This window comes from Bombus fervidus, chromosome 1 (assembly GCF_041682495.2).
Source record: "Bombus fervidus isolate BK054 chromosome 1, iyBomFerv1, whole genome shotgun sequence".
NCBI lineage: Eukaryota > Metazoa > Arthropoda > Insecta > Hymenoptera > Apidae > Bombus > Bombus fervidus.
In genome coordinates this window covers 6,821,510-6,846,344 of record NC_091517.1, presented here as the reverse complement: position 1 = coordinate 6,846,344, position 24,835 = coordinate 6,821,510, and the positions used below count along the sequence as shown (strand labels likewise).

Below are 24,835 nucleotides of genomic sequence, written 5' to 3'. Positions count from 1 at the left end.
ATACTACTAGCGATACTAGCAAACTTGAGTAAATTTTTGATATATCACAAAATAATTAAAAAATTAATTATTTTCCATTTATATACGGACTGAAAATCATAATTCATATTCCTGTAGATCAGGATTTTAAGAATTTCAATTTAGTCACGTACTGCAACTTTTAGAGTTATCATCCCTTTACTTTTATAGTTTATCAAGTTATAACTTCATTCTCTGCAGCGATACATTTTCATAACTTAAAAAAATATAATCAGTCTTTATCATAATAAATGTAGCAGAGTTTTATGAAACCACCAGCAGTGATGAGTGGACTGATACCGCTTTGATTTCTAGTCCATCGTATTTAAATGAATTTAATGCTAATATTGTTTACGAAAGGAGGGGATATAATCACACGCTAAATTTGCGTAAATCGTACTAAACGCTATTCAAAATTGCTACAAATAAGAGAAAGAAGTAAAACATAGACAAGCATAGATAAACATATCGTATATAGCATGAAGGAACATTGGAGATTTCGTACATGGTTTGGCTTGTACAAATACCTACGTGCTCGCAAACGCGCGCGTTCGAATTACAGCTCGTTGCGGATCATCTTGAGGCTTATTTCGTAACGAGTAACGAGTTGCGGTCCTCGTATGTACAATGTACATTCGCATATTTCGTTTGGATTTCTTGCTCCTTCTATATTTCATGTTTTGCCTTTTTTTCTGTGAAAATTTCAATTGATTTCGTTGAACTCCAGGTATGGACGACCTTGACTAACAACATATCACTGCATCTGTGATAGTGATGATGATGATGATCTAACTACCGCCGTTTTCTTTTTCTTTCTGGTTTCCTATCCTGTATACGTTTTTTTTTTCTTTTATTTTATTATTTTTTATCCTCATTTTGGTGTGTTGGAGAGTTCCGTTTTAATACATTGTGCCTGCTTTAATCCAGCTAGACTTTAACTTTGGCTCAACGACCGAAGAATTCTCTTCTCGATGAGATCTCGTCATTCTTCTGATTGTGAGATCAATTAACGTTATTAACGAACGAATAAATTCGAAACTCGCACAGACTAGATGCAGTTAAAAGAACAGCTAAAGCTAACAGCTAAATCGTACACAGAACTTTTAATCTTCGAAAGGTAAAATGGATGGTTATAGCTTTATGTTTTATCCACGTGCGAGGCGGGTACTGGGTCCAAGCGGGCTTCCAGCGAAACATTCTTTAAACATCTAATTTAACCCACATGACATATGGCATATGTTCGTTAAATACTATATATTACATAGGTATAAATTGTTTTTAGTTTTAGTCGATTACTTTCAAATCAATCATTGATTTTTATGGATTTAAGTATTTGCGATATTCTACATATTAGGAACCAAAAATAACAGTTTTTTAAATTTTACGAGAAAAGTCATTGGGAAAAAGTTAAACAAATTTTTTCTTTAACGGAAGACAGTAATCATGAAATTTTAAAGAAGCTTTTTTAAAAGATGAAAAAATATCAGTATTTAAATGTTATTGTATAAGTATGAATACTGATTAGAATTTGTTTGGTTACCGGTAATCATTATACATACATATGTACATAGATGATGGAAATTTTGTTTAGTTACTTTCAATTATCTATTAGTGTCTAATACTAATACGAGTATGTGGTAGAATTAATGATGGTAGATGGTAGAAACTAGTTGCACAAAAAAATGTTTCGTCCTCTATAATGTCGATAATGGTTACTGGTAACAAAAAATAGTATTATCATCATTGTAGAAATTCACATTAAATCTTCATATATCAAACGAGATAAGGTGTTTGATTTTAGGCGAACATTCGCGACTTTAAAATAAGCGGTACGCGGCTGGGTCCGTATGAACCCTATATCCGCCGGGCGAGGGTTAACTACTTTTATTCTATTCTTTACTTTTCTTTTTCCTTTTTTATTGTTTGCTCTGTGTACACTGGCCGGGAGAGAAATAACGGGATTTCAGGAACGACGATCTGCTACGACTGGCTACCCCCACTGTCAGGTATCGCAAACGAGTGTTGAATTGCACGGTGTTGAACAGTTTGTTTCTTCTTCCCTTTTTCGATTTTTAACAACTCTACCGTTTACACTGTTACCTTCTTTCCGTTTTGAATTTCTTGTTTTTTTTCTTCCGCTAGTTTTTCCCCCTGTTTCTTTTTCAGCGTTTGCTGAAGTTTGTTTAGTGAGCCCATTCGCGCCAGCATCCGCCTGTTTTAACAGTGGTGCGAAGTAATCAGCGACCGTACACCTCGAACGTGTCTTTTTCGCGAGACGGCGATCCCGTGGTATGCTGTACGCTGTACGCCGTACGCAATACATTATACGCTGTACATTGTACATTGTACAGATGCATATTTGTGACTCAAAGCCGGCTACGAATTTTATTCCGCTGTACGCTCACTTTGTTTGTTTCGAAAAGAGTCGCGCGTATATGACATAACCATGTTATCATGGAATGATGGAGTCTCGATTAAATATAAAAGGATACGAGCATAATTGCGGTAGAACGATGAAGCTTACGATACAGTTATACTGCCTTTTACTCTTTTTATGTTCCCCTATTTCGATTATACAAGTAACAAAATATGTAATTTTATAAATAATATATGACAGATACAAATATCAGCTTTATAATTGCGTATTGTCTTTTAAAAGTTAATCCAGTCAATAATATTCTATCATACATAGCTACGATGATCAGAAAGAATAAAATCATTACAGATATCCATAACCTTGTAATTATGGTACATAATTACATTTTGTCAAAAGTAAGCAAATGTGTGGATACTATTGAATTTTTGAAGGTAGTGTATGCGAAATATGAAATGTGAAATGTGAAGGGTTTATGGGTTATGGGGAACAAGGAATATCATACGTGTCGTAATTAAAATAATTGATTTATCCTCATAGGTTATTATGAGTAAAACTCCATTTCATAAGAATTTTCTTTCAATATTATTTTTTATTATTTTTGCAATATTTTAACGATCCTGTTGTAATGTTATTCCTAAGCATTAGATACAAACAATAATTTTTCTTCTTTTCATCTGGTATTGGATGATAAAATATTTAGTTGCGTCTGTTTGACTTTTAAAATATATCGATCTTTCAAATAAAAATTTATCCATAATAGCATTAAGATAATTTCCATTAGTGATAGCTTTCAAGAGTTAAACTAATAAATTTCAAAATTATTAGAACCTGTTCTTATATCTACAATAATCCACAATTATCTCTGGTTATTTAATTTGATCAGTCTAAGATATCATTGTTAACTTTTGCAACTAGTATTTCGACGTGTTTTTATAAAACACGTTCCTTGAGTAACACATTCGTTGCTTCGTTACGTCGCGTCGTTACGTTTCCAAACGCGAATTGATATTTTTAGATAATGATCTCATGGTTGTTGAAGGTTTCATGACTTCTTTGTTATGCAATCTTAAATCTTGGCTTATCAAATTGAATGAAATTGTTTTTATTAATTGCAAAAAATTCCTTCGTTTCTACGTCGCTCATCTTTAATTCCTCAACTCATGATTTAATTTAATCTATTAACTGACTTGTCTTTGAAATAGCAGCTTCTGTAATTGTGAAAATAAGGCTTAACAGACATAATACAAATTTTAGTTTGATTTATTTTAGCACTTTTGAATCAAATAAAATATAGTGGCTTATATATGAAAGTATTTTAACACTTATAGAAACTTTTTATGGATATTAATATACATTTATAGAGAGCGTATTAAAAAACATTTTGAAATTTCCTGAATATGATACCGATACATGACTAGCATAATTATGTTGGTTCAATTTGAAATGGATTTAAAAATGTAGATATATAGAAGTTACAAATTTATTGCAATTTATTGCAACACTTCGCACGGATCATCAAAATATTCAAGCATTAAATTATTCATTACATTAATAAACCACGGTACATATTTAGTGGAGCTACGTTAAAGCACTAATTATATGTATATTTAAGACCATTATTTATGTTGTACTAGCTTTTCACTAAAAGTAGATTTTGGAATACTTTCGTGAGCTATTCGTGGATGAACAATTCGAATGACGAATTAGCTCGTCTTTTTCAGTTAATAGATTAAAAATAAAGAAGAGAATAGAAATTAAAATAAAATGAAAATGATAAAAAGGGAAAACGTATCTTATGTTATTTTATCGTTCTACCATCGCGTCGCGTCGCACCGCGGTGAATACTACTCGCGAGAGTCGCGTTCTCCCTTGAGAGTAACGTACATATACATATACACATACATATGTGTGTATCCTCCTTAACATTGCCCTTGATATTTCTCACGGAGTAACGTCAAGTGTCCAAAGCACGATTATCCCCCCCCCCCAGATGACATTACACGTTGTGGTTTGCCTCTTTCTTGGTTTTTTTTTAATTCTGAAACTGGTGCAAACTCGGCTTGAAGGTGCGTGCATAAACAGCTGTCGTCGTCGCAGCCCGAGCCGCTCATCTTCTGCATGACGAGCGACTCGCGAAACACGACCTTTGTCATCGAGTGCTGCAAAGAGGATTTTTGCAATCGGGATCTGAAACCTCAGCTACACCCTCGCAACAAAGGTACAGTCAAACGACCTGGAAGTAGCGATGACTCTGCAGGTGGCTCAGGCTTTTGCTGCAGTTCACTTTGTTTCTTTCTCTCACTCTTTACTCACTTTCTTTTCTATCACTGTCTTCTCTATCTCCTTCACTGTAGCTACGATTCCCCACACCATTTTTCACATTTTTCACATTTTTCACATTTTTCTATCTGCTAATCTTTTTCCTGCTACTGCAGACATTGATTTCCGTTAGAACCAAAAATATTGTGTAGGTATATATTTAGCACATATAAATGTACTAGGGGTGGGTGTGTATGTGTGCGTGTGCGTGAGCGTGCGTGCGCCTGTGTGTACATTTTATAAGAAATATATATACATATATCTATATGTATATCTATGTATACAGTACTGTATACAAATCTTAAGTCACCTATTAAAAGAATATTTTGTTTTTACAAATGAGTAGATATTTAATGTTATTTTAAATCTGGTATTACATAGATATTGACTTTTCAAGATATGCTTAATTCAAGAATTGTCGATTATGAGTAATTTATGAAACAGGAATAACTACAAATATTCGCATAAAGGAAATATTAAGAGATCCATTTTTATCTAAAACAATGTGAAAATACTTTCCACACCATTTTAACAAGTAACTACATTGAAACATTTCTAAGAAGATTGTCAACTAGAAAGAATTACAAATACATAAGTAACGCCATAAATAACTATCAAAGGATTTGAAAAGATTTTATGTAAGATCATGTGAAAATATTCTCTATAAAATATAATTGTTATCACTATCACCACTACTACTCAGATTACTATTGTAAATGACCGAGACCTTCTGTACAGTACTAAGTATAGATATATATGTATATGATAATATGTAATAATGTCGGAGAGCATCTTGTTAATTTAAAGTATCAATTACATTTTCATGCTGTTGACTCGTCCGCGTGTTTCCACCGATGCTTTAATGTAATTATTTTATTACTTCCGATTCAATTCGAGCGATAATTATTCGTCGCTCAGCAAACGCTCGGTGTCCATCATTGTATCGCATCCTAGCTCATGCCTAGTTAAACTCTTTCACTCTCTCCATCGCTATGGGTATTACATACATTATTATGTGCGCAGCATTAGCAGCAGTAGCAGCAACAGTAAATGTTAACGATGTAAAAGATCGTACGAGATGTACCTATAGTGGTACACGAAAATATTGCAACGCTTATCATAAAAAGCTTTCTTGTATATCCACACATATTATTTATGTTATATAAAATATTTAGAGAAATTTCATTAGTTCCAAACATTTTGAGCTACTTGATCTATATTTCTCCAACAGAATATTGCAAAAAGTCTTTGGCAAAATAAGCAATGCCAAAGTGAGTAACTGAGATAGCCTATAGTAATTTGACAGATATTTTACAATCTGTTATATTTCTAAAAATACTATTCCAGGTACTATTCCATATTTGGATATCGTCCTTTATTGTATTAATATGTTAATCTCGTCTTTGCATTCCGTATATAAAATTATTAATCTACTTATGTCAAAAGACAATTAGTTCAACAGCTATTTTAATTTGTATAAAATGTTATAAAGTATGTCGTAAAATATATCGTATGAGAGATAAGCAAAACAAATATAAAAGTAATGCTTTACATTTGTTTCATCCGGTAGATTTCCCAAATTAAAAGATAAAATATCTGCTAAACTAATTGTTCCTCCATATAAATAGGTTAACAACTTTTTATACAGAATGTCAAGAAGGCTTTTTCGAAAATTTCTAATATCCAAATTACATTGTTTTGTTTAAATTAACAGATTTGAACTTTTCTTTAAAACATTTTACTGGCAGATTATTGGAAATGTCTGAATATTGGTGGTTAATCATAGACGGTCTTAGAGGATACATCCTGTATACACGCAACATAAAATTTATATTAAACATATACATATATGATACATATATTTAACTTAATTATATATATTTAATATATTAATATAATAATAAAAGATATAATATTAATATAATAAAAGAAATTAAAATAATATATATATATATATATTAATTTAATTATAATATAATCATGATAGTACATTCCACAAATAGATAATATATATTATTTTTATTCATCTATTTATCATTAACTTCTACATGTTACTAACATTTATATATTGTTAACACAAACCGATCAAAGTGTTCACATACTTTTCGATGACATTGTATCTTTATAGCTTTAGAATGAACTTTCTCAAATATCTAAGATTTGTTTATTCAAATACGTTTCCGCCTGTCCCCTTTCTTGTTTTTCACTGTTCAACATTTTTTTATTGCAGCACAGCCGGTTGAAAAAATATAACAATAGCCTTTCCTTTTTTTGATTTCATTTAATATTGTTTAATGTATTTATATTAATAAAATTTTAATACATGAATCGCAAAAGTTTATGATTGAAAAACTTGGAGATAAAAAGAAATTATACTACCACTATAGTAGTGTTCTTTTAATTTAATGAAAAATTTCGTTTTTTGATATTTATAGATATAAAAAATTATATAACGATGATAAATGATTTTAAAAAGAAACAGTGTGAAAATGTTTGCCACCTATAGAGGTTCTAGTTACTTCAAGGTACTCTCCTCCTGCATATTTTCACTTACAATTGCACGAGGAGACCGCAAGTCTTCCCGAGTGAACTTAGAAAGCACCGGTAGCATGTTGCCATATACGTACCTCTCTGCACTCTCTAACGAAGATAAATATTGTAATGATATTGGTAAACAGATTCTTTCAAAAGGTATATCTTTTGTAAATACACATTTCTTCTCAGTTTCTGTTAGAAAAAGGAGATACAGACTTGCTCTGCTAGGCTTTCTTAATCTTCCTTCAATCTCATCCTTGTATATGTATATAATATCACACCAGTTCTAAGAGATTATGCAATATACGCGTTAATTTATCTTTTAGAGTCGTAGATAGATAATAACCTTAGAGCTCGAAGGGACGGTGTGAGATACAATAATATTACATTAAGTATTATCATTAAAAACATTTAAAAGCCAGTTGTTTGCAAAGAAGTATTATTCAATTGACGATACAATCGCGTAAATATGATAATAATAATTTTTAATATTAATCGAAAGATTATACTATAAAGCTGCCAAAAATATTTAAGAAGATGCAGTAGGTAATTAGTTTAAGAATTAACTCTGTCTTCATTTACTGTAGTTTTCTTTGTAGCGAATCAAGAAAAAATCATATAGACGAGCGCTTATCTTCTTGTGTTATCTTGTTTGGCGTATGCTGACTATATATCTCCACGTCGTAATCAAACATATTTTTTGAGGAAGAGAACCTCTGTACATTTATTTAAAAATATTGTAATAGATAAAGTCTCGAAAATGCGCATGTGCAACTTGATGACCATTTTTCACAAAAATAGACCTAGCTCGTAAACTAATTATCAATAACATATTTTTAAAATACTTTTGAAAGTTTTGTGTTATTCCTTTTTGAATCACGTAAAAAAATTTACGCGATTCCATCGTCAATCGAACAATATTGGTTATTAGTTGGTAAATTTATTCGTCATGTTATACTATTACCGGTAACAATAATTACGCATATTTTGTGTCGAATTGTTTTACGCGTGGCGTACTTAAATTTATAACGTCGTTTAATCCCGTGAAAACGCGATCGAGGCTTCGATGTTGTGTTAATGTTAACTCATTTAACGAGTGATTATTATCGAATGATGCTTACTTGCATTGTAATTTAGTTAATTTATTATTCGCACTAAGTGTAAGTGGTCTTTAAGCTATCCGTGTTCTCAAGTGCTTTTTTTAAAGCGCAAAATGTTCATTGTAATCATTCGTACGATTCTCATACGTAAAATAAAATCTTGCACCCACGCTTCGTTTCTTTTTTTTCTTTTTTTTTTCTTTTCCTTAGTAGCTATTATTATTTTCATCTCTGCACGTCCTTTCAATTTAATCTCTCCAATTCCTTTGTTCTTGTGAATTGTCTGTTTGAAGAAGATGACACAAAAGCATCCGAAAGGTAATCAACTTCAGCAGAACGAATTAAATCTCGTTTTTCTCCGATTTTAACAGAGAATCGATCTTAACTACCCATCCTCCGCGGCTTTTAAAACTCTATATACTGTATATATGTATATTTGTACTTGTATAATGTAGGTACATGTACTACTTCTCAGAGATTAAAAATGTTTACTTTATACTGGTTTAATGGGAATATTCACTGTAATTAAATATTGGCAAATGTTTCGTATGCTTTCTTTCTTCAAGAATATATCTAGATATTGTGCATTAAAAAGTACCTTGTTGCACAAGTGCTTGTCAAACTATGGTTGTATTAAAAAATTTCATGAGTCAACATTAAACATTGCGATAATTTCGTATCATGCTAAGTTCAAAACGACAAAGTAGATTTAGAATAATAGAATTGACGCCATCAATATCCATTTATGCGTTAAAAAATTATAAACTAATCACGTGAGTATCTTTCGACTTACATATCTTTCGTATAACGGTAGTTATAGCGGCTCACGAAAATGTTTGAACATTTGTGGAAATTCTTTATAAATATCTATATTATTATGTTACATAACATATTTTGATGTTTCATCAGATCAGCATTATAATGAGACTATGTTGTAAATCTTATGATTACATATATTGGTGAAGTTTGAAACAAATTTAGAAATATCTGGAAATATATATATAGGATATAGAAATTATTTAGAAAATATATATATAAGATATGTAGTAAAAAAAGATATGTATTTGTACAGGTCACAAAAATATTTAAACGGTGAATTTACATTGTATGAACATGCCTGAATATCAGTGGGAGCGTCTTCAATAGGTACTTATTATTTATAACCTATATGTTTAAGATAAAATGATTCGAATCATGTTATATACACTAACTTTTTTACTAAATATATGTTATAATTTTTATACCTATGTACCTACACTTTGAGATGGGTTTCAAATTTTACCAATATAATTATGATAATTGTGTTGTATTATAATGTTAATGAAATTTTTAAAATTTTATATGTATAATATGCACAATATACTCACACATAATTATTTTTTATGATACGCGCTCAAATACTTTCGTGAACCGTCATACGTGTATAATAAACTAATTTTATTGAATTTCCCCTTTAAGAACCGTATCTTTGATGAGGTGCAGTGGTTCTTTTTTTTGTTGGAGAATTTATTGAAAGAGTGCGAAAAAAGAAATTACCGACGCAGCGATGCGTCCGTAAAGAGCCTGAAGATAACGACGTTATGTTATAATATGGCCTCTTAACGGCCAAATTACCAAGAAAAAAAAAAAAAAAAGGAAAAAAAAAATTGAAGAACCATGTGAATTAATGGCCGCGATCGTGAGTTATTAATGATTAATTCCCAAATTTATCTCGGCTGCTTGTTATTCGTTGGTGTGCTCTTCCGAATTTATAACTCTTGTAATAAGAGTAATTTATCACTTGACCAACGAAGGCCATGAGAAAGAGTAGCAAAAGCAAAGAAAGAACAGGGAAAGAGCATTGACCAGCTACGGCTTTCGTCTGTAATTTATTTACAATATCTTTACGCACAGAATGACGCTGATACTTGATTTAAACGTAATTGATCTTGCTTGGAAATAAACAAAGAAAAATGAGCAAGTGGTCGTTCAATGAGGTACCGTTACAAAAATTCTCCAAAAATATAATACATCTTTCTGCCCTAAATTACAATTACAATACGTCTCATAAATATAAAACTGCCATAAAATCTTCAATATGAAAAAACTTGATTAGAAACATCTATATGAAATCAAACATTACAATTTATAAAAATTATTGTTACAATTTCATTTCATTGCGCTTTAACCTCAATCTTTGTTTACATATATTTGTATAAAAAAGGTGTAACGCATTACAAGAACTGTATGATAATTTAATTAGGAGAGCACAACTGTGCATGCAATTCATGTTCGATATTCTCAGTAGCTTTTATATTAGTAAGACTTATTTTTACAAGTAGCAGTTTCACTTCATCTCATATGCGAAAACTTCATTCTACATTTTCGACTTATTTTTTCGTGAGGAATCACTTCTTCTCTGACTGCACCTCGATTGTACAGACATCCTGCATACGTATAACGAAATACATAATATGAATACGTATTTTATATAATAATATACGCACAACACTGTTCTATGAAAACTAGCAATGGATTAACTTACACACTACCACTTACACTACCACTATAATCGGAGGTAAAAAGTTACAGTTATTTATGACATTTTTACGGAGGAAGTCATTGAGTAAAAGTTAATTTTTGTTTAAGTAGAAAACATCGATCGCTAGATTTTAAAGAGATTCTCCAAAAAATGAAATTATTAAAAAATAATATTATTTATATGTTCTGGTTACGACTTAGGTATATCGATTATGTTATAAATAATTACAACCTTTTTCATGATTGCTGATTAGCGGTAATCATTATCGACGACGGAAGTTGTTTTTAGCCAGCATCAATCAACGAATGCTTTCATTGTCGATTATAACGACTAATCGTTGCCAGTAACCAAAAAATATTAATCATTTATAATGATAATTCATACACTTTTCAATTTGAGTTATAACAGTTATGATACTGCTGATTGTACATACATACCTACATATACATATGTATTAGATAAACAACACACAAAAATCGAAAGCTTTTCAGTGATTTTATACTTATGAGACGCAATACATTATCTCTGAAATAACTGAACATAAAAATATCAGAAAATCACGACACGCTTGAAAATAAATGCGTATACGTAACACCTAATAAAGGAATGAAAAGAGATCGAATTTGTGTAACAAAAAAACTTTTCTTCCCTTTGATCGGAGATACGGTAAATATTCTGGTTCGGAAGTGATGTAAATTGTTCTCAGGTGTTATGATAAGGTGCGCTTCTTCCCGGCACCGGAATACTCAGTCTGGTGCAAAGCGAATAACACGCTACACGGTCCAGGTGACGTGGAATACGCGGTCGCCTGCTGCGACCACTCCGACTTCTGCAATCGCGACCTAAGGCCCTCTTTTACTCCTCGCGAGTCCAGAGGTGGGCCATACTTCCGACTCGTCAATTACCTCGAACGAGGTACAGCTTCCGCAACCTCTGTTTCCTTCCAAGGTCGATCGACTATAGGCGAAAGCGAATGCACAATTCCTATGAAATTTGAAATTGTTAATCTATTTGTTGTTCGAAGAAATTAATTTATTTGTTGTTTCGGTTTCGCGGCAAAATTCTCTCGACTTCACTCTTTCAAGTTGATAAATACAGTATGAGTACGAATTAACTGTACTTACACATGACACTACTTCGCTAACTATTAAAGAAAAATTACAATCACATTTCTTTAGGAAGAATTTTAGCAAATAGTTAAGAAACAAGCGTAATTTTTTAACTGGTTAATATATAAAAATAAAATGAAGAGAATAAAGGTATTAAAATTAATCGATGAACGAAGAAAAAAAAAACGAAGTAAGTAGATATAACTTTTGATGTATTTGCGAGACGCGAATAATGAATTCTATCTTTGTCTTACATATTGTGGAAATATCTGTTTTCTTGCTGCTTAAATATAGGTATCTATCTATGTATAATATATATTGGTATTATGATTATGTATGATGGTGACGTCGCGTCATGTGCCTTTAATTGTTGAATCAATAAAATCGGGAACGGAAACCATAAATTTCGACATAGTAAACGAAGAACTGAACTAATGCATATTGATCGATTTACGTTTTCAAGGCGATAGTGACACAATATCTAACGTTGAAAGTTAAAAGTAATCTACATTATATATTATTATCTTCATCAATAGATAGCAATTTTTTGCCGTAGAAATCGGCAAAAAAATTATTTTAAATTGTAATAGTGTATTCTTTTACCTATTGTAATTCTATTTAAATAAAGAGAATCTTCGCAACGACGACCTTGGAAAAACATGTGCGATAAAAATAGAATAAATATAAAAATGAAGTAAAGAAACAAAAAGAAAAAGAAAAAAAGAATTTTGGGCTTTTAATCATCGATTTTTGATGCTTTTTGTGAATTGTCTGGGTCCGGGTGATCATCTTTGTCACATACACATTACATATCTAGCTCTATACATGTCCTTTGTAAGTATATACACGTTATCTTTGTTCATGCGTCCCGTTTCACTATATCGAGCTGACATAATGCAGCGACCGCGAAACGAAACACCGTGATTCGTTTACAGCCCGCGTTTCCCTTGTCAGAGAACTGTTTGCGAAGCTTGAAATTCAATATTTTGCACCGCTATTGTAAGGCCGCTGTTTCATTGCATAACCCGATGATACATTCTATTTACATTATGATAACTTACGTCCGTCTTTTGCAAATGTATCACGCGATTTATCTACGGCGAGTAACGAAAATATTAGAACGACGTATTAGGAAATAATTTATTATGCAAAAGTTCTTAAGATAAATTGCAATTTGTTGAAACTTGAAACAAATTGCATTTATGTTAGTACCTATATATTATATAAAATGTTCATAAAGTTAAAGCAGAATTCATCAACGTGTGAGCAAATTGTACATTTATTAAAATTAATTTTATTGCACATTTTGTAGAAATAACATGTAATAACAGTATTCGAACATTATGTTGTAGAGTCCATAATATATGAATAGATATATGTATTTAGCCAATGGCCTAAGATAAAAAAGTTTGTTCAGTATGCCACTAATAGTACTTGACAACAAATGGAAACGAAAATTTAAGTGTCCAAATACTTTGCACTGTAGTCTAAGTAAATACTTGTAAATTATCGCAAGCATATTGAGCAACGATATAATGAAATTAATCGAACAGCATTTCGTCATTATAGGGATTTTTCACTACCTGCATAAAGAATTGTTATTGTTATTGCTCTGTGTCTTATTATTTCTACTATCTTGCTGCATATTCTTTCCGAGATTTTTGTTGAGATCAAATATATGCAATATTTTTTCGCTGTTATACTTTTCTATTATATTGTATTGCGAATCATTAGCGTTGCAACGAATTTATTTTTGTTGACATTTTAGTTACAATTTTTCCTTGAAATTGTTTTGCTACATAAAATTAAAAGATAATAATTAAATATTCGATTGGCCTTACGACTTTTCATTTGAAATTCTTCCGTTTTGCTCTTCTTGCGACATAGAAATATTAAAAAACTTAAGAATTACGTGTTTAATTAATTTTTTAACCTTTTATTTTCTGTTTCCATTTTCTTGTAATCTTGTAACATAAAACGTATTAAAAAATGAATTTATTGTCGCGTTAGGTTTGAAATCTGCTGAACCATACTTCTATGAAATCTCAAATAATAGATTGTTCAAATAGCAATATCGAATGGGGACATTGAAACGTCATTTAAAGAGAAATTGAAAAAAAGAAGTTAGTACAACTGAAGGTAAAAGCCAAACATCTTCTCGTTTCATCTCCACGATTCGCCATTCTTTGTCACGAATGTCACGAATGTCACGATGCAACGACGATAACGATACGTTGTGTCATCAGATATGTAAGTACATAGATATGTATATATCTATTGTCCACTGCTGGAGACAAATCCCGCGAAAGGAATGCGGACCCAATTGGTTATTTCTGACAGACTCGACTCAATCGTAAAGATAAGCACGCGGAATGGCCGACAGTGTCACATATACTAATAAAACAATATCCATATGTGAGCAATAGAGAGCAATGCTCCCCTTACCCCTGTGACACACCGTCCAGCGGGACTTGTTTCCAGCAGCCCATTATACGTGATAGTAATGTGCGTGTAATAGTAGTGTACGGCGGTTACGGTCGCTATGCTATTGACTCTTATTAAAAAAACGATGTTGTAAAAATGCGCTGTCAATGGAATAAAAGAACAACCGCCTTATACTTATCTCTGCCGAGCTGTTTCAAATACAGACTAGCTAAAAATGTTTTGATTTGAAATGCAGTTTCAATTTTACATATATCTCGATCGTACGTTCGTCTCGAGTTTACACACATTCTCCATGTCAAGTGTCTTGGAACAAATGTCAGAAGGATATTATATAATAAGAATATTAACCTAGCTTAAAAACGAGTAATCTGTACAATTCACAAATAATTTTACGATAATATAAAGTCGCAGTAAAGGGTAGAGCTGGGTTAAATACATAGATAATAACTTATAAGAGGTTATAAGAAGATTCTGATGTAATGGAGAACAGGACGGCATGGCAAGGTTGAATAAAATTCAGATGATTCTCTTTCCAAAACTTTCTTTTAGGTTTAGAATAATTCTTAATTCTTTGCCGTATATTTTATGCCGAACAGACTCGGATAGACGTAATGTTTCGTCTTGTCTGAATCATTTTAGTTATAATATATATATTTATAATAAAAGTGCATCACCTATCTATACTAAAATCGCCACATTGTCAGAATATAAAATATCAAAATAATTAATGGAAATATCAAAAGACTGTATTTTTAGAAGTAATTGAGTAAATACCTAACATATATTGTATATTAAGCATAAAGTCTGATCTATTTGTAAAAGTTTGAATCACCCTAGTCTTTACGAGTAGGATGAAACAAGCTTCTATCTTTTTACAGCCTCTTATTTATTCAAAATACAGCTACATACATAGAAGCATTAATTCTATGTAAATTGTATTCCGCCTAGATATAAATGATAAACAAAGTTTTTTCTATATACATACATATGTATATAAAGTACAGTTTATACAGCTTTTAAACGTATATGAAGTAATACAGGCTACAGTTTCTATCCATAACTATACGTATATCATTTACCAAAAATATTACTGTATCAAATATATAGATATGTACACATAAATTTAACGCTCACCCTTTTAAGATACTTCAAATTCTGAAGTCATTCATTTAAACTTGCGAGGTTGAAATTTTGTTTATTCGTGAAAAAAATTATTTGTTATTAGTTATTAATAATAAAAATAGAATTTTTCTTGCTTTCATAAAGAAAATATAATGTATTAAAATTTGAAGTCAATTTTACCCAGAACAAATTTATAGTTTATTTACCGTTTAATCAATTAATAACTTACTATATCGTTTAAAAATATATACGTACTACTGTTTAGTTATCCTTGGTTTTTTTAGTTATTTTATTTGAGTCGAGGTATCTGGGTAAATAAAAATGAGAACACAACCCTCATAGCTATCTTATGCATTTACGATTTGGCACGTATGCTACTGGCGTAACTGTCACGAATCGGACAAGCAACCTCTCAATATACAATATATGTATGTATGTATATAATATTATTGTCATCGGCAAGTGACCGATACATAAGCTTAATAGTCGTATGAAAAGTAGATAGAAAGGAATGTAATGGAGAACAGGACGGCATGGCAAGGTTGAATAAAATGGACAACACGACACGCTGTACGTAGAATAACGAGACGTATTCGCGCGGTATTGACGGAGGGTTGATAGAACGTATCGAAAGCGGTATTCATCGATTATACGGGTTCCACTAAATTCGAGGGAGAGTAAGCTAGTTATTCGTGTGAGCTTTCAGTGCAACGATTTGTTTCGGTTTGAATATACGTCTGTAAATAGCGTTGCTCAGCAGGTATTTTTCTTTCTCATCTTCTCCTTTTTCTGTTTTTTTTTTCCCAATATTCTTGCCCGTAAAATGGCCTGATCGTTATAATATAACAATTATTATTAAGCTATACTATAATTACCGACCGATTGGAAAACTTGGCACATAAACATAGAATTATAGAAAAATTGGTTTACGTTTAGATAAAAATTTAATTTAGATTTAAATGTAAGGTAGAATACGAGAACAGCGGCCTAATATCCATTAATCATTCACAGTGCGCTATATTTTCGAATTATTTTATGCTACATTAATGATTTGTGAATTATTACATTAATGCTATAGCTATTATAGTTGAGATTGGGGTTAGGTTTTAAGAAACCTCAATGACTTGGAATACTTAATTGAAAAATATAAAGATAGACGAATAAATATATATGTTGAAGAAGTATTTAATTGTCGCATGGCACCGATGTCGCATATGGCACATATTGCCATAGCCATAGCATTAATGTGGCAAATGGTGACATTAAATCACTTTGCTATTGTAAATGCAAGTTTTTGAAGTTTGAGTATTTAGGTAAACTTGTTTTGTAGTATTAAGCAGAAAATATTATTTAGTAAAAGTAAAAGTAACGTGTAGTAGAATCAATTCGTAACGTTGAAAGTGGTGTAAATGATCATTAATAAACCAAATACGTTTTATTGGTTATATGCTGGTACGTACTTTCTATACACAGAATTTCTTATTGTTATAAATGTAGATATATCTACTTTATTCTATGTTATTCTTTGCTTTTAATAAATTTTATTCATAATTGGAATTTGCTTCTGCATCTTATAAATATAGATTTAATAATACATTATTCGAAACAAGTGTGCCATTAAAAACTAGTAGTAACGAATAACAAAAACTTGTATTATTATACAAAGAAATCCATTGCTGACCTAATAATTCACACAAATTGTTTCCTCTGCAGAAAAATACTCGTAGATCGATGAATTTCGACGATAAAGCAATATTACAACATTGTCTAAAATTTTCTAAACAATCACGGAGTTGTTTGTTATATTTATGTACATAAACGGTTATGCAATAAAAAGAAAGTTCGATATTCGCGGAACATTTGACGCGTGAGATTGTATGCTTGGTTCAAAATGACATATATCGTGTATTACGGTCGATTTAAGGATGGGGGCACGAGTTCATGCACTAACATTACGCGTCAGCAAGATACTGGTTTTTGCCAATCTTCATCGGACATCCCCTGGACGTGCAATCATTCATCTGTGACTCGTCTGTCTCATCGTTATTCGTCATCTCATCGAATATCTCGTGGGAATCAATTTGATGCCTTATCGTGAAATTGCTAGATGGATGCTTCTTGTGCGGACGCCAGTTCTGTGATCGATCCGATTTCACGAATATTTGTTCCCTGTGGCGAAGCACAGCCGTTCGTTCCCATCATCTTTCCACTTCTCCTGCAGTATGCCTCGAAAAAATTGAAAATTACGGTAATAGTAATGGTGTGTAGGTATCTATAACATAATACAGTAGATTCCTATATAGTTCCATTTGTTTTCAACGTTCAACGTTCAACTCAATATCGATTACTTAATTTGGCTCAGAGTTTGATCAGAAAACGCTTTTATCGAAATTTAAGCGGAAAGCAACTTTTTGTTTTAAACTTCGATTCAAAGAAATTGTCCATTTTTAAATTTGATACATAAATGATTTTTTCTCTCGTAATTTGGTTCTAAAATTCAAATTAATTCATTCGTATTCAAATTCGATCCTAAGTCGATTATTCATTTTTTAATTCGACTCGAAAGCTAAAGCGATTATTCGCTTCGAAATTCGATCTATACTATTTCAAATCTAATTCGAAGGTAATTCTCGATTTTTTCAAAAATATCAAACACTCCTAATAGGAATATCCCAAATTTAACCTCGTGTTCTTCCTAATGTTATCCGTGTGGTTTTTCGAAGAATAACCGATTAACAGCATCCGTATGAAGGAAATCATATTCTTTATGTAGCAGAATCAATCATCAGGTAAGTGAAGCTGGGAACAGTACGATACGATGATCCAGACATCGTGAAAGGAGCGTTGCATCTACATGATGACACGATGACTCATGCGCGGGTTCCGTCATCGTTGTACGAGTAGGTATATGCACTAACCGGACAGGTAATGCAAAGAATCGCTCGTTTTGACGTGATGGAAAGAGGCAGAATCATCGAGAGGATGTTATTTCATTATAGTATGTTGATACTTTCGATGCTTTATTCTCGATCGAATTCGTTATTTTTCTTTTCTTTTTTTTTCTTTCTCTATACTTGTATCTATATAATACAGACTGATATGGAAAGAATAAGGTACGATACGAATCGTGTATCGATCGTTGAAGTATTTATAAAGAGTTGGAAAAGAGTTTGTCCCTAGTCCTGACCTACTGACCTTCTGATATCTAATTGTAACCTGCATGCTTCTGTTGATTTAAAGTTTAAACTAAGCTGTTGCAACTCACTGCTGCATACTTCTGGGGGTGCTCATCATTTAGCCTTAGCATGTTTCACAAAGATGTTTCTGCATCTCTGTTGTTTCCTAAGCTTAACACATGTACCTCTTGATTTTTATTCCGAAAATGGCTTCGCTAGCTTTTCAAATCATTCCAAGAAACCTGTAACGTTCAATCTATTGGATTCGTTTAACTTTGTTAGCTTGATCATACAGCTTGAGTTTGTTTTCTTTTGTAGAGTTGAATAGTTCAGTTTACAAACTATAACGTTTCACAACATTTTTCAACTTATCTTTAAATTGTCTCTAACTGTTTGATATAAATTGATTCACAGGGTATTTAGCTACGATAACAAATGTTAAATTTTTCTTTTTCATTGAGTTAAGAAGTCTTATTTATACACATAATTGTCTGTAGATACGTGTATACTAAATTCAAATATTATAATAAATCTCCGTGTCTTTAGCTTGATCCATTTAGAAACAAGCGAAATTTTACTCTTAAATATGTTGAGAAAAGATATCGAATTGTTATTAAAAAAAAACCTTCTAACAAATAACTTAAAAATATACTGGATAATAGAATAGAACGATCAACACATCCACTACGGATCCAATATTCATTACCTATCTACGATACTGTAGACTGTAAACTAATAGATAATTTTCATACGATACTTGTCTGTAGATACAACATTATATATTTATGTACCTGTGTATGTGTTTGATACGAATTGTTCTCAAATCTTTTCTATAATTTCATGATTTTCAATTTCACAGCGAACATGTTATTATCTAAGTAACCCTGAATTTTGTTAAATTCTTTGAAACCTGACAGATTACAAAACTTTGACGTGGAACAAATAGTTCCAATGAAATGAAACATTTATAAAAACAGACAGTGACAAAAGAGTAGAAGATTAAAAATGAATTTAAAACTTGGCAACATTCTACTATTTACTTTCATTAAAAAAATGTAGATTTGTATTGTTATTGGATATTAGATAAGTATAATAATAGTGAAAAAATTAGAAGGTCGAAAGTTGGTGATAAAACTATGGTTTGAACGTTTTATGTTTCTTGGAGTGATCTGTCGCGTAAATGATACACTATAAAATGATAATGAAGTATTTGTTGGGGAAAGTGCGGTCGGGTGGCGATGACACGGCGTGGGTCACTTGGAAAATGGCCTTGATGATAGCAATGCCAATATGCGCGATCTGCGTGGTGGTTATGGTCATTTATCACGCGCGTAAGACCCCAGAAAGGCCAGGAAATAGCGATGATTCGCAGGAGGCACCAGATCGACCCATCCTGGGTGGTGTTACCATCAGGGATATGCTGGAAATGACTACCAGTGGCAGTGGCTCAGGTAGGTCAAATTAAAGTTTTATGTATATTAATCAAACTTTTTTAAATTTTCGCCACTAAATTCTGTATTAATCAACTTTTATTTTTCATTTTCACTATGTACCTAGCAATGGATATTTTATAACTAAATCAGATTTCTCTGCGAAAATAGATGTCACATTTAAATTTATTTTACACGACACTCCATCTGGACTATAATTGTATTGATATTAATTTCAAATACGTACATTAAAGTTCACATTGAAGTTCCGACATTCATTTATATTATACTTTCCAAAAGTATATTTATTTCTTAAAAGTGTACTTCTTTCACAAAATTTCTTTGTACTGTAAACTGTAAACGGCTTTTAAGTGTACCAGGCGTGATAGCTATTCAATATAATCTAGTTATGATAAAACGCTGCGTGTGGTGTGGGCTACGAAGAGATTAAACTGTCCTATTATTGTATCGTATTCTGTTTGAAACTCATATATTTTTACATAAAGAGTTTAACCACGAAAGGGTTGATCTATCTTGCTACTGTATCATATCCTGTTTAGAATTCGTAAATTTTTACACAAAGCACATTATTAGTGTCGTGCACACGAGAGTCATTTTCAACTATACTGAAATTCGTGTTCTTCAATGCCCATCCTCTCCCAAGTAGGCCTGCCGCTTCTGGTACAGCGAAGCATAGCCCGCCAGATTCAGCTGGTGGAGACGATTGGAAAAGGTCGCTTCGGCGAGGTCTGGCGTGGTCGTTGGAGGGGTGAGAACGTTGCCGTGAAGATCTTCAGCTCGCGTGAAGAAAGGTCTTGGTTCAGGGAGGCCGAAATTTATCAGACGGTGATGCTCAGACACGATAATATCCTCGGGTTCATCGCAGCTGATAACAAAGGTAGGTACAAATTTGCACACAAGTGCATAAACATTGCGTCGAATTGAAATTCGTACAGTTTTAACTGTCGGTTACTTAACGACTTTAACCTTTTCGAGACTAACGGATAATAATTACCCGTTAATCCGGATGGCAACGAATAAGAATTGGTTGCTAGATTATAATGAACATATTCCTTAGTGTTAAGTATACATACTATGTATACTATATAGTAGAATTAAGTTATTATGCAGTTAAGCTTTTTTTCAATAAATTTTCCCCTCTAGACAGGGAAAGGAATGTATTGGATCTTCATATGGGATTATGATTATAGATACTATGGTTACTAAAATTTCATGTATGGTGTAGGTATCTGATTTAGTAAGTGTAGCAATTTATTACTAGTTAATGCTTGTGAATTAACCAAGTATTTTATATATTCATTATACCTGTAAATTTTTCGCTCGATATAAGCTTCCACTACTACGATCTCAAAGATAGCGTCGATTGGGTTTTCCTCGCTAAGAAATTTGTTATTAACATAAGTAGCTACTTCTCCAGTAGCGCTGAATGATTCTATTTATCTTAAGTCTTCGATCGTTTTTAATGCCGTATCGGATTCAGTTCCCACGTTATTATATATTTTAATATTAGTATCTATTACATGTTTGTTGGAGATTTTTAATAGTTCTAGTTATTCCATATTTAATGGAACTCTGTCTCAGGTTTGGGCAGGAGATCAATTGGGGTACGGTGTAAACGGTTAATGAGATTGTTTCCATTTTCTGTATATTCTTTGCCTATTTCCGGTACATTTTCTAAAAAAACTGCATAGCTGCAAAGAATTAAGTGAAAATTATTTTGGATTGCATTGCTTTATTGTCTTAATTGAATTCATAATAAATTGATCAATGTTTGGTACCGGGCATAAAATTCGAGACTTGCTCCTGAGTTCCTTTTTGGTAAGTTTCGCCGATACGTGACTAGTGATATGATACTTGGGAGGTTCTCCTCATTGCCCATAGCATGTATTATCAGATTGAACTTGGATTCGATCGATCAGGAGTATCTGATAAGATAGAATTAAAGGGTAATGGTAACATTCCGATAGGAATGTGATTGTAGATATAAGGGATGAGGCTTTGTTCGTTAGATTTTTATCTGTTCCGCTCGACTTATTATTTATTTTATTGCTAGCTTGACTTGTGTCAACAGTTGCTGGAAATGTACTTAATTCTGAACTTCTTAAAGCATCTGTTTAGCCTTATGTACATATATTATGTAAGATTCTCAGAGGATATGAAAGTCCAGTAGTTCGTATTATCAAATTGAATTTAGAGGACCTCAGGGAGTTTATCAATATCATCAGGTTGTATAAAAATCTGTCATCGGGAACTCATGATATGTGACAGTGCTTGCTCGCTTGAACGAGCTCTCAGAAATGATATGGCAGAGTATGGTTTCAACACTAATTTGTGTAGAATGTCAACTATTAAAACGTAAGGAATAATCGGAGGGACATTCGATAAAATGATCCTTTCCATTCTGCTAATTAGTAGTCTAATTTCCAACTCGTTGTTATTGATTTTGATTATAGGGCGCTTTTTATGACGTTAATAACTATAAGTTGAACAGAAAACACAAAGATTTGGTTTTTATTTTTTGCCTTTAAATAACATTAAACAAGGAAATAGATATCACCGATCGTTTCCTTTACTCGAGTAACGCGAAATTAAAGAAAAACTGTCTTTCTAAATGGTATAGCTGCCGAGATAATGCGACTTCTTCCATGAGTTACAGTCTTCGCGTGATCGCGATTCCGGTCGAGTCAGCAACGACGTGTTGAGCTCTCATTGTCAGCAGCCTCGTTCACTACATTAAAGGCCTCTAATCGCCTGCTGTAAAAATGCATCAACTTTGCAAATGTTCATTAATTAAATAATCTTTGATGGTCACTCAATCAATACGAAAGGATCCACGTATAATATAAGTAATAAACTCTAAAACGACGCCTATTTCATTTCCTAATGTTTCGCATTGACGATTTTTTGAACGAAAAAAAATAGATATCTGTCAGTACCTAGTCAATTGGTCCTAGAGAAATCCTTTTTTTTTTTAAATTACATGAAATGATTTCAGAAATTGATAGAAACAAATTCCACTATGGTAGGATAAAAAATGTAAAAGTTATTGCATTTTACAACTAATAAAAAATGATCGTAGCTGTATTTTAGCCAAAAGCTTGAATGAAAACATCTTGTTCGGTTAAATATCAAAATATTTCCTGTTTCGTAAGTTGACAAATTGATCGTGCGAAAATTAACAAACGAATCAATTCGAAATTTGGTTCACTACACGTTTGATACGACTAGTATTAACTTACTTACCACAGAGCCTCGATATTTTAAGACAATTTTACCTAAAATTATAAAGGATTTAAGAAAAACGGATTTCTTCGCATCTCTTACTAATTTACCATCTAACAATTGGATTTATCGTAACGTAACAGCTGAAATTTTACAGATAATTTTATTAGTTACAATTTTTTATTGAAATTTTTTCACGCACGACAGATTGTTTCTAAGTTACAAAGCCAAGTGTAAAAAAAAGTTTTTTTTCCGTTTAATTGATATTTTGTTTGTGAAACAGTGGAGGTAAAAATTGTATCAAAATTGCTTATTTTGTGCAAAGTATCGATCCGAACCATATTATACAAAAACATTTTTACTATTAATTTTTTCCTGAAGAAATATTGAGTAGGCTGGACTAATTATAATTACACACATGCATATACATGTACAAAGCAACATCCACGTGTACGCGCTGTGAATAACCAGATTTTAGGCTGTATGTAAACTTCGCGTCATTCGCGCAATACGTTGGCCAAGCACGACTGAGATGCGTCGAAACCAACCCGAATAAAGAGGAGTTCTTTCAATTTAAATTCAAATGACCCAGATCCGCTACTCTTCACTAGACATTGTAAGCTAAACTTAATAATAAAACCAGTGAATAAATATAGTCAGAGAAAGCAAAGAATATGTTTCTTGCTTGTTTCAATTATATCCTTTTTATTGTTCTTTGTAAAGGTACCTACAATCCGAATACCTCGACTTATTGGAATTTAAGCAAACACTAATGCATACGACATACATATTTAGATTAAGAATAATCCGAAATACAAGTTGTGTGTGTTCCTCAGATAATGGTACGTGGACCCAGCTGTGGTTGATCACGGATTATCACGAGAAGGGTTCGCTGTTCGATTATTTGAACAGGTCGACCGTTGATACGAACGGTATGATCAGGATGGCTCTGTCGATTGCCACCGGGTTAGCGCATCTTCATATGGAGATCGTCGGCACGCAAGGGAAACCAGCCATCGCTCACAGGGATCTCAAATCGAAAAATATCCTCGTGAAGACGAATGGCACATGCGCGATCGGCGATCTTGGATTGGCCGTCAGGCATGATGTAATAACAGACACCGTCGATATCCAACTAAATAATCGGGTGGGCACTAAGCGGTACATGGCACCCGAGGTAAATTATAAATTTAAAAAACTCACATTTTACCCATTCACTTTATTTATCGAAATAGCCAAATGTGGGCGAGATATATTGGAAATATTGAATTGTAATATATTAGGTTGTCCCAAAAGTTTTTTTCGTTTTATAAGGAAATAATAGATGCGCAGCATTTTTTGTTTCATTCATTTTGTAGTAATACAACAAAATGGATCATATATAATTCAATAAAATAATATAAAACAAAAGATGTTGTATCTATTATTGCCTTATAAAAC

At 32.2% G+C, this 24,835-nt stretch overlaps 1 protein-coding gene across 6 annotated transcripts in view; it reads left to right on the top strand.

The window, feature by feature from the left end:
* Babo (TGF-beta receptor type-1 babo) overlaps positions 1–24,835 on the top strand; it is a 67,644-nt gene that overhangs the window by 35,810 nt on the left and 6,999 nt on the right. Inside the window, exons 4-7 of one of the 6 annotated variants that reach the window (XM_072022333.1) lie at positions 1,986–2,024; positions 19,946–20,173; positions 20,817–21,050; positions 24,232–24,572. In XM_072022333.1, coding sequence (XP_071878434.1) covers positions 1,986–2,024; positions 19,946–20,173; positions 20,817–21,050; positions 24,232–24,572 — 842 coding nt within the window. Of the gene's footprint in view, positions 1–1,985; positions 2,025–4,461; positions 4,614–11,576; positions 11,786–19,945; positions 20,174–20,816; positions 21,051–24,231; positions 24,573–24,835 lie in introns of all 6 variants that reach the window. The other 5 variants (XM_072022251.1, XM_072022169.1, XM_072022425.1 and 2 more) reach the window with 5 other exon arrangements.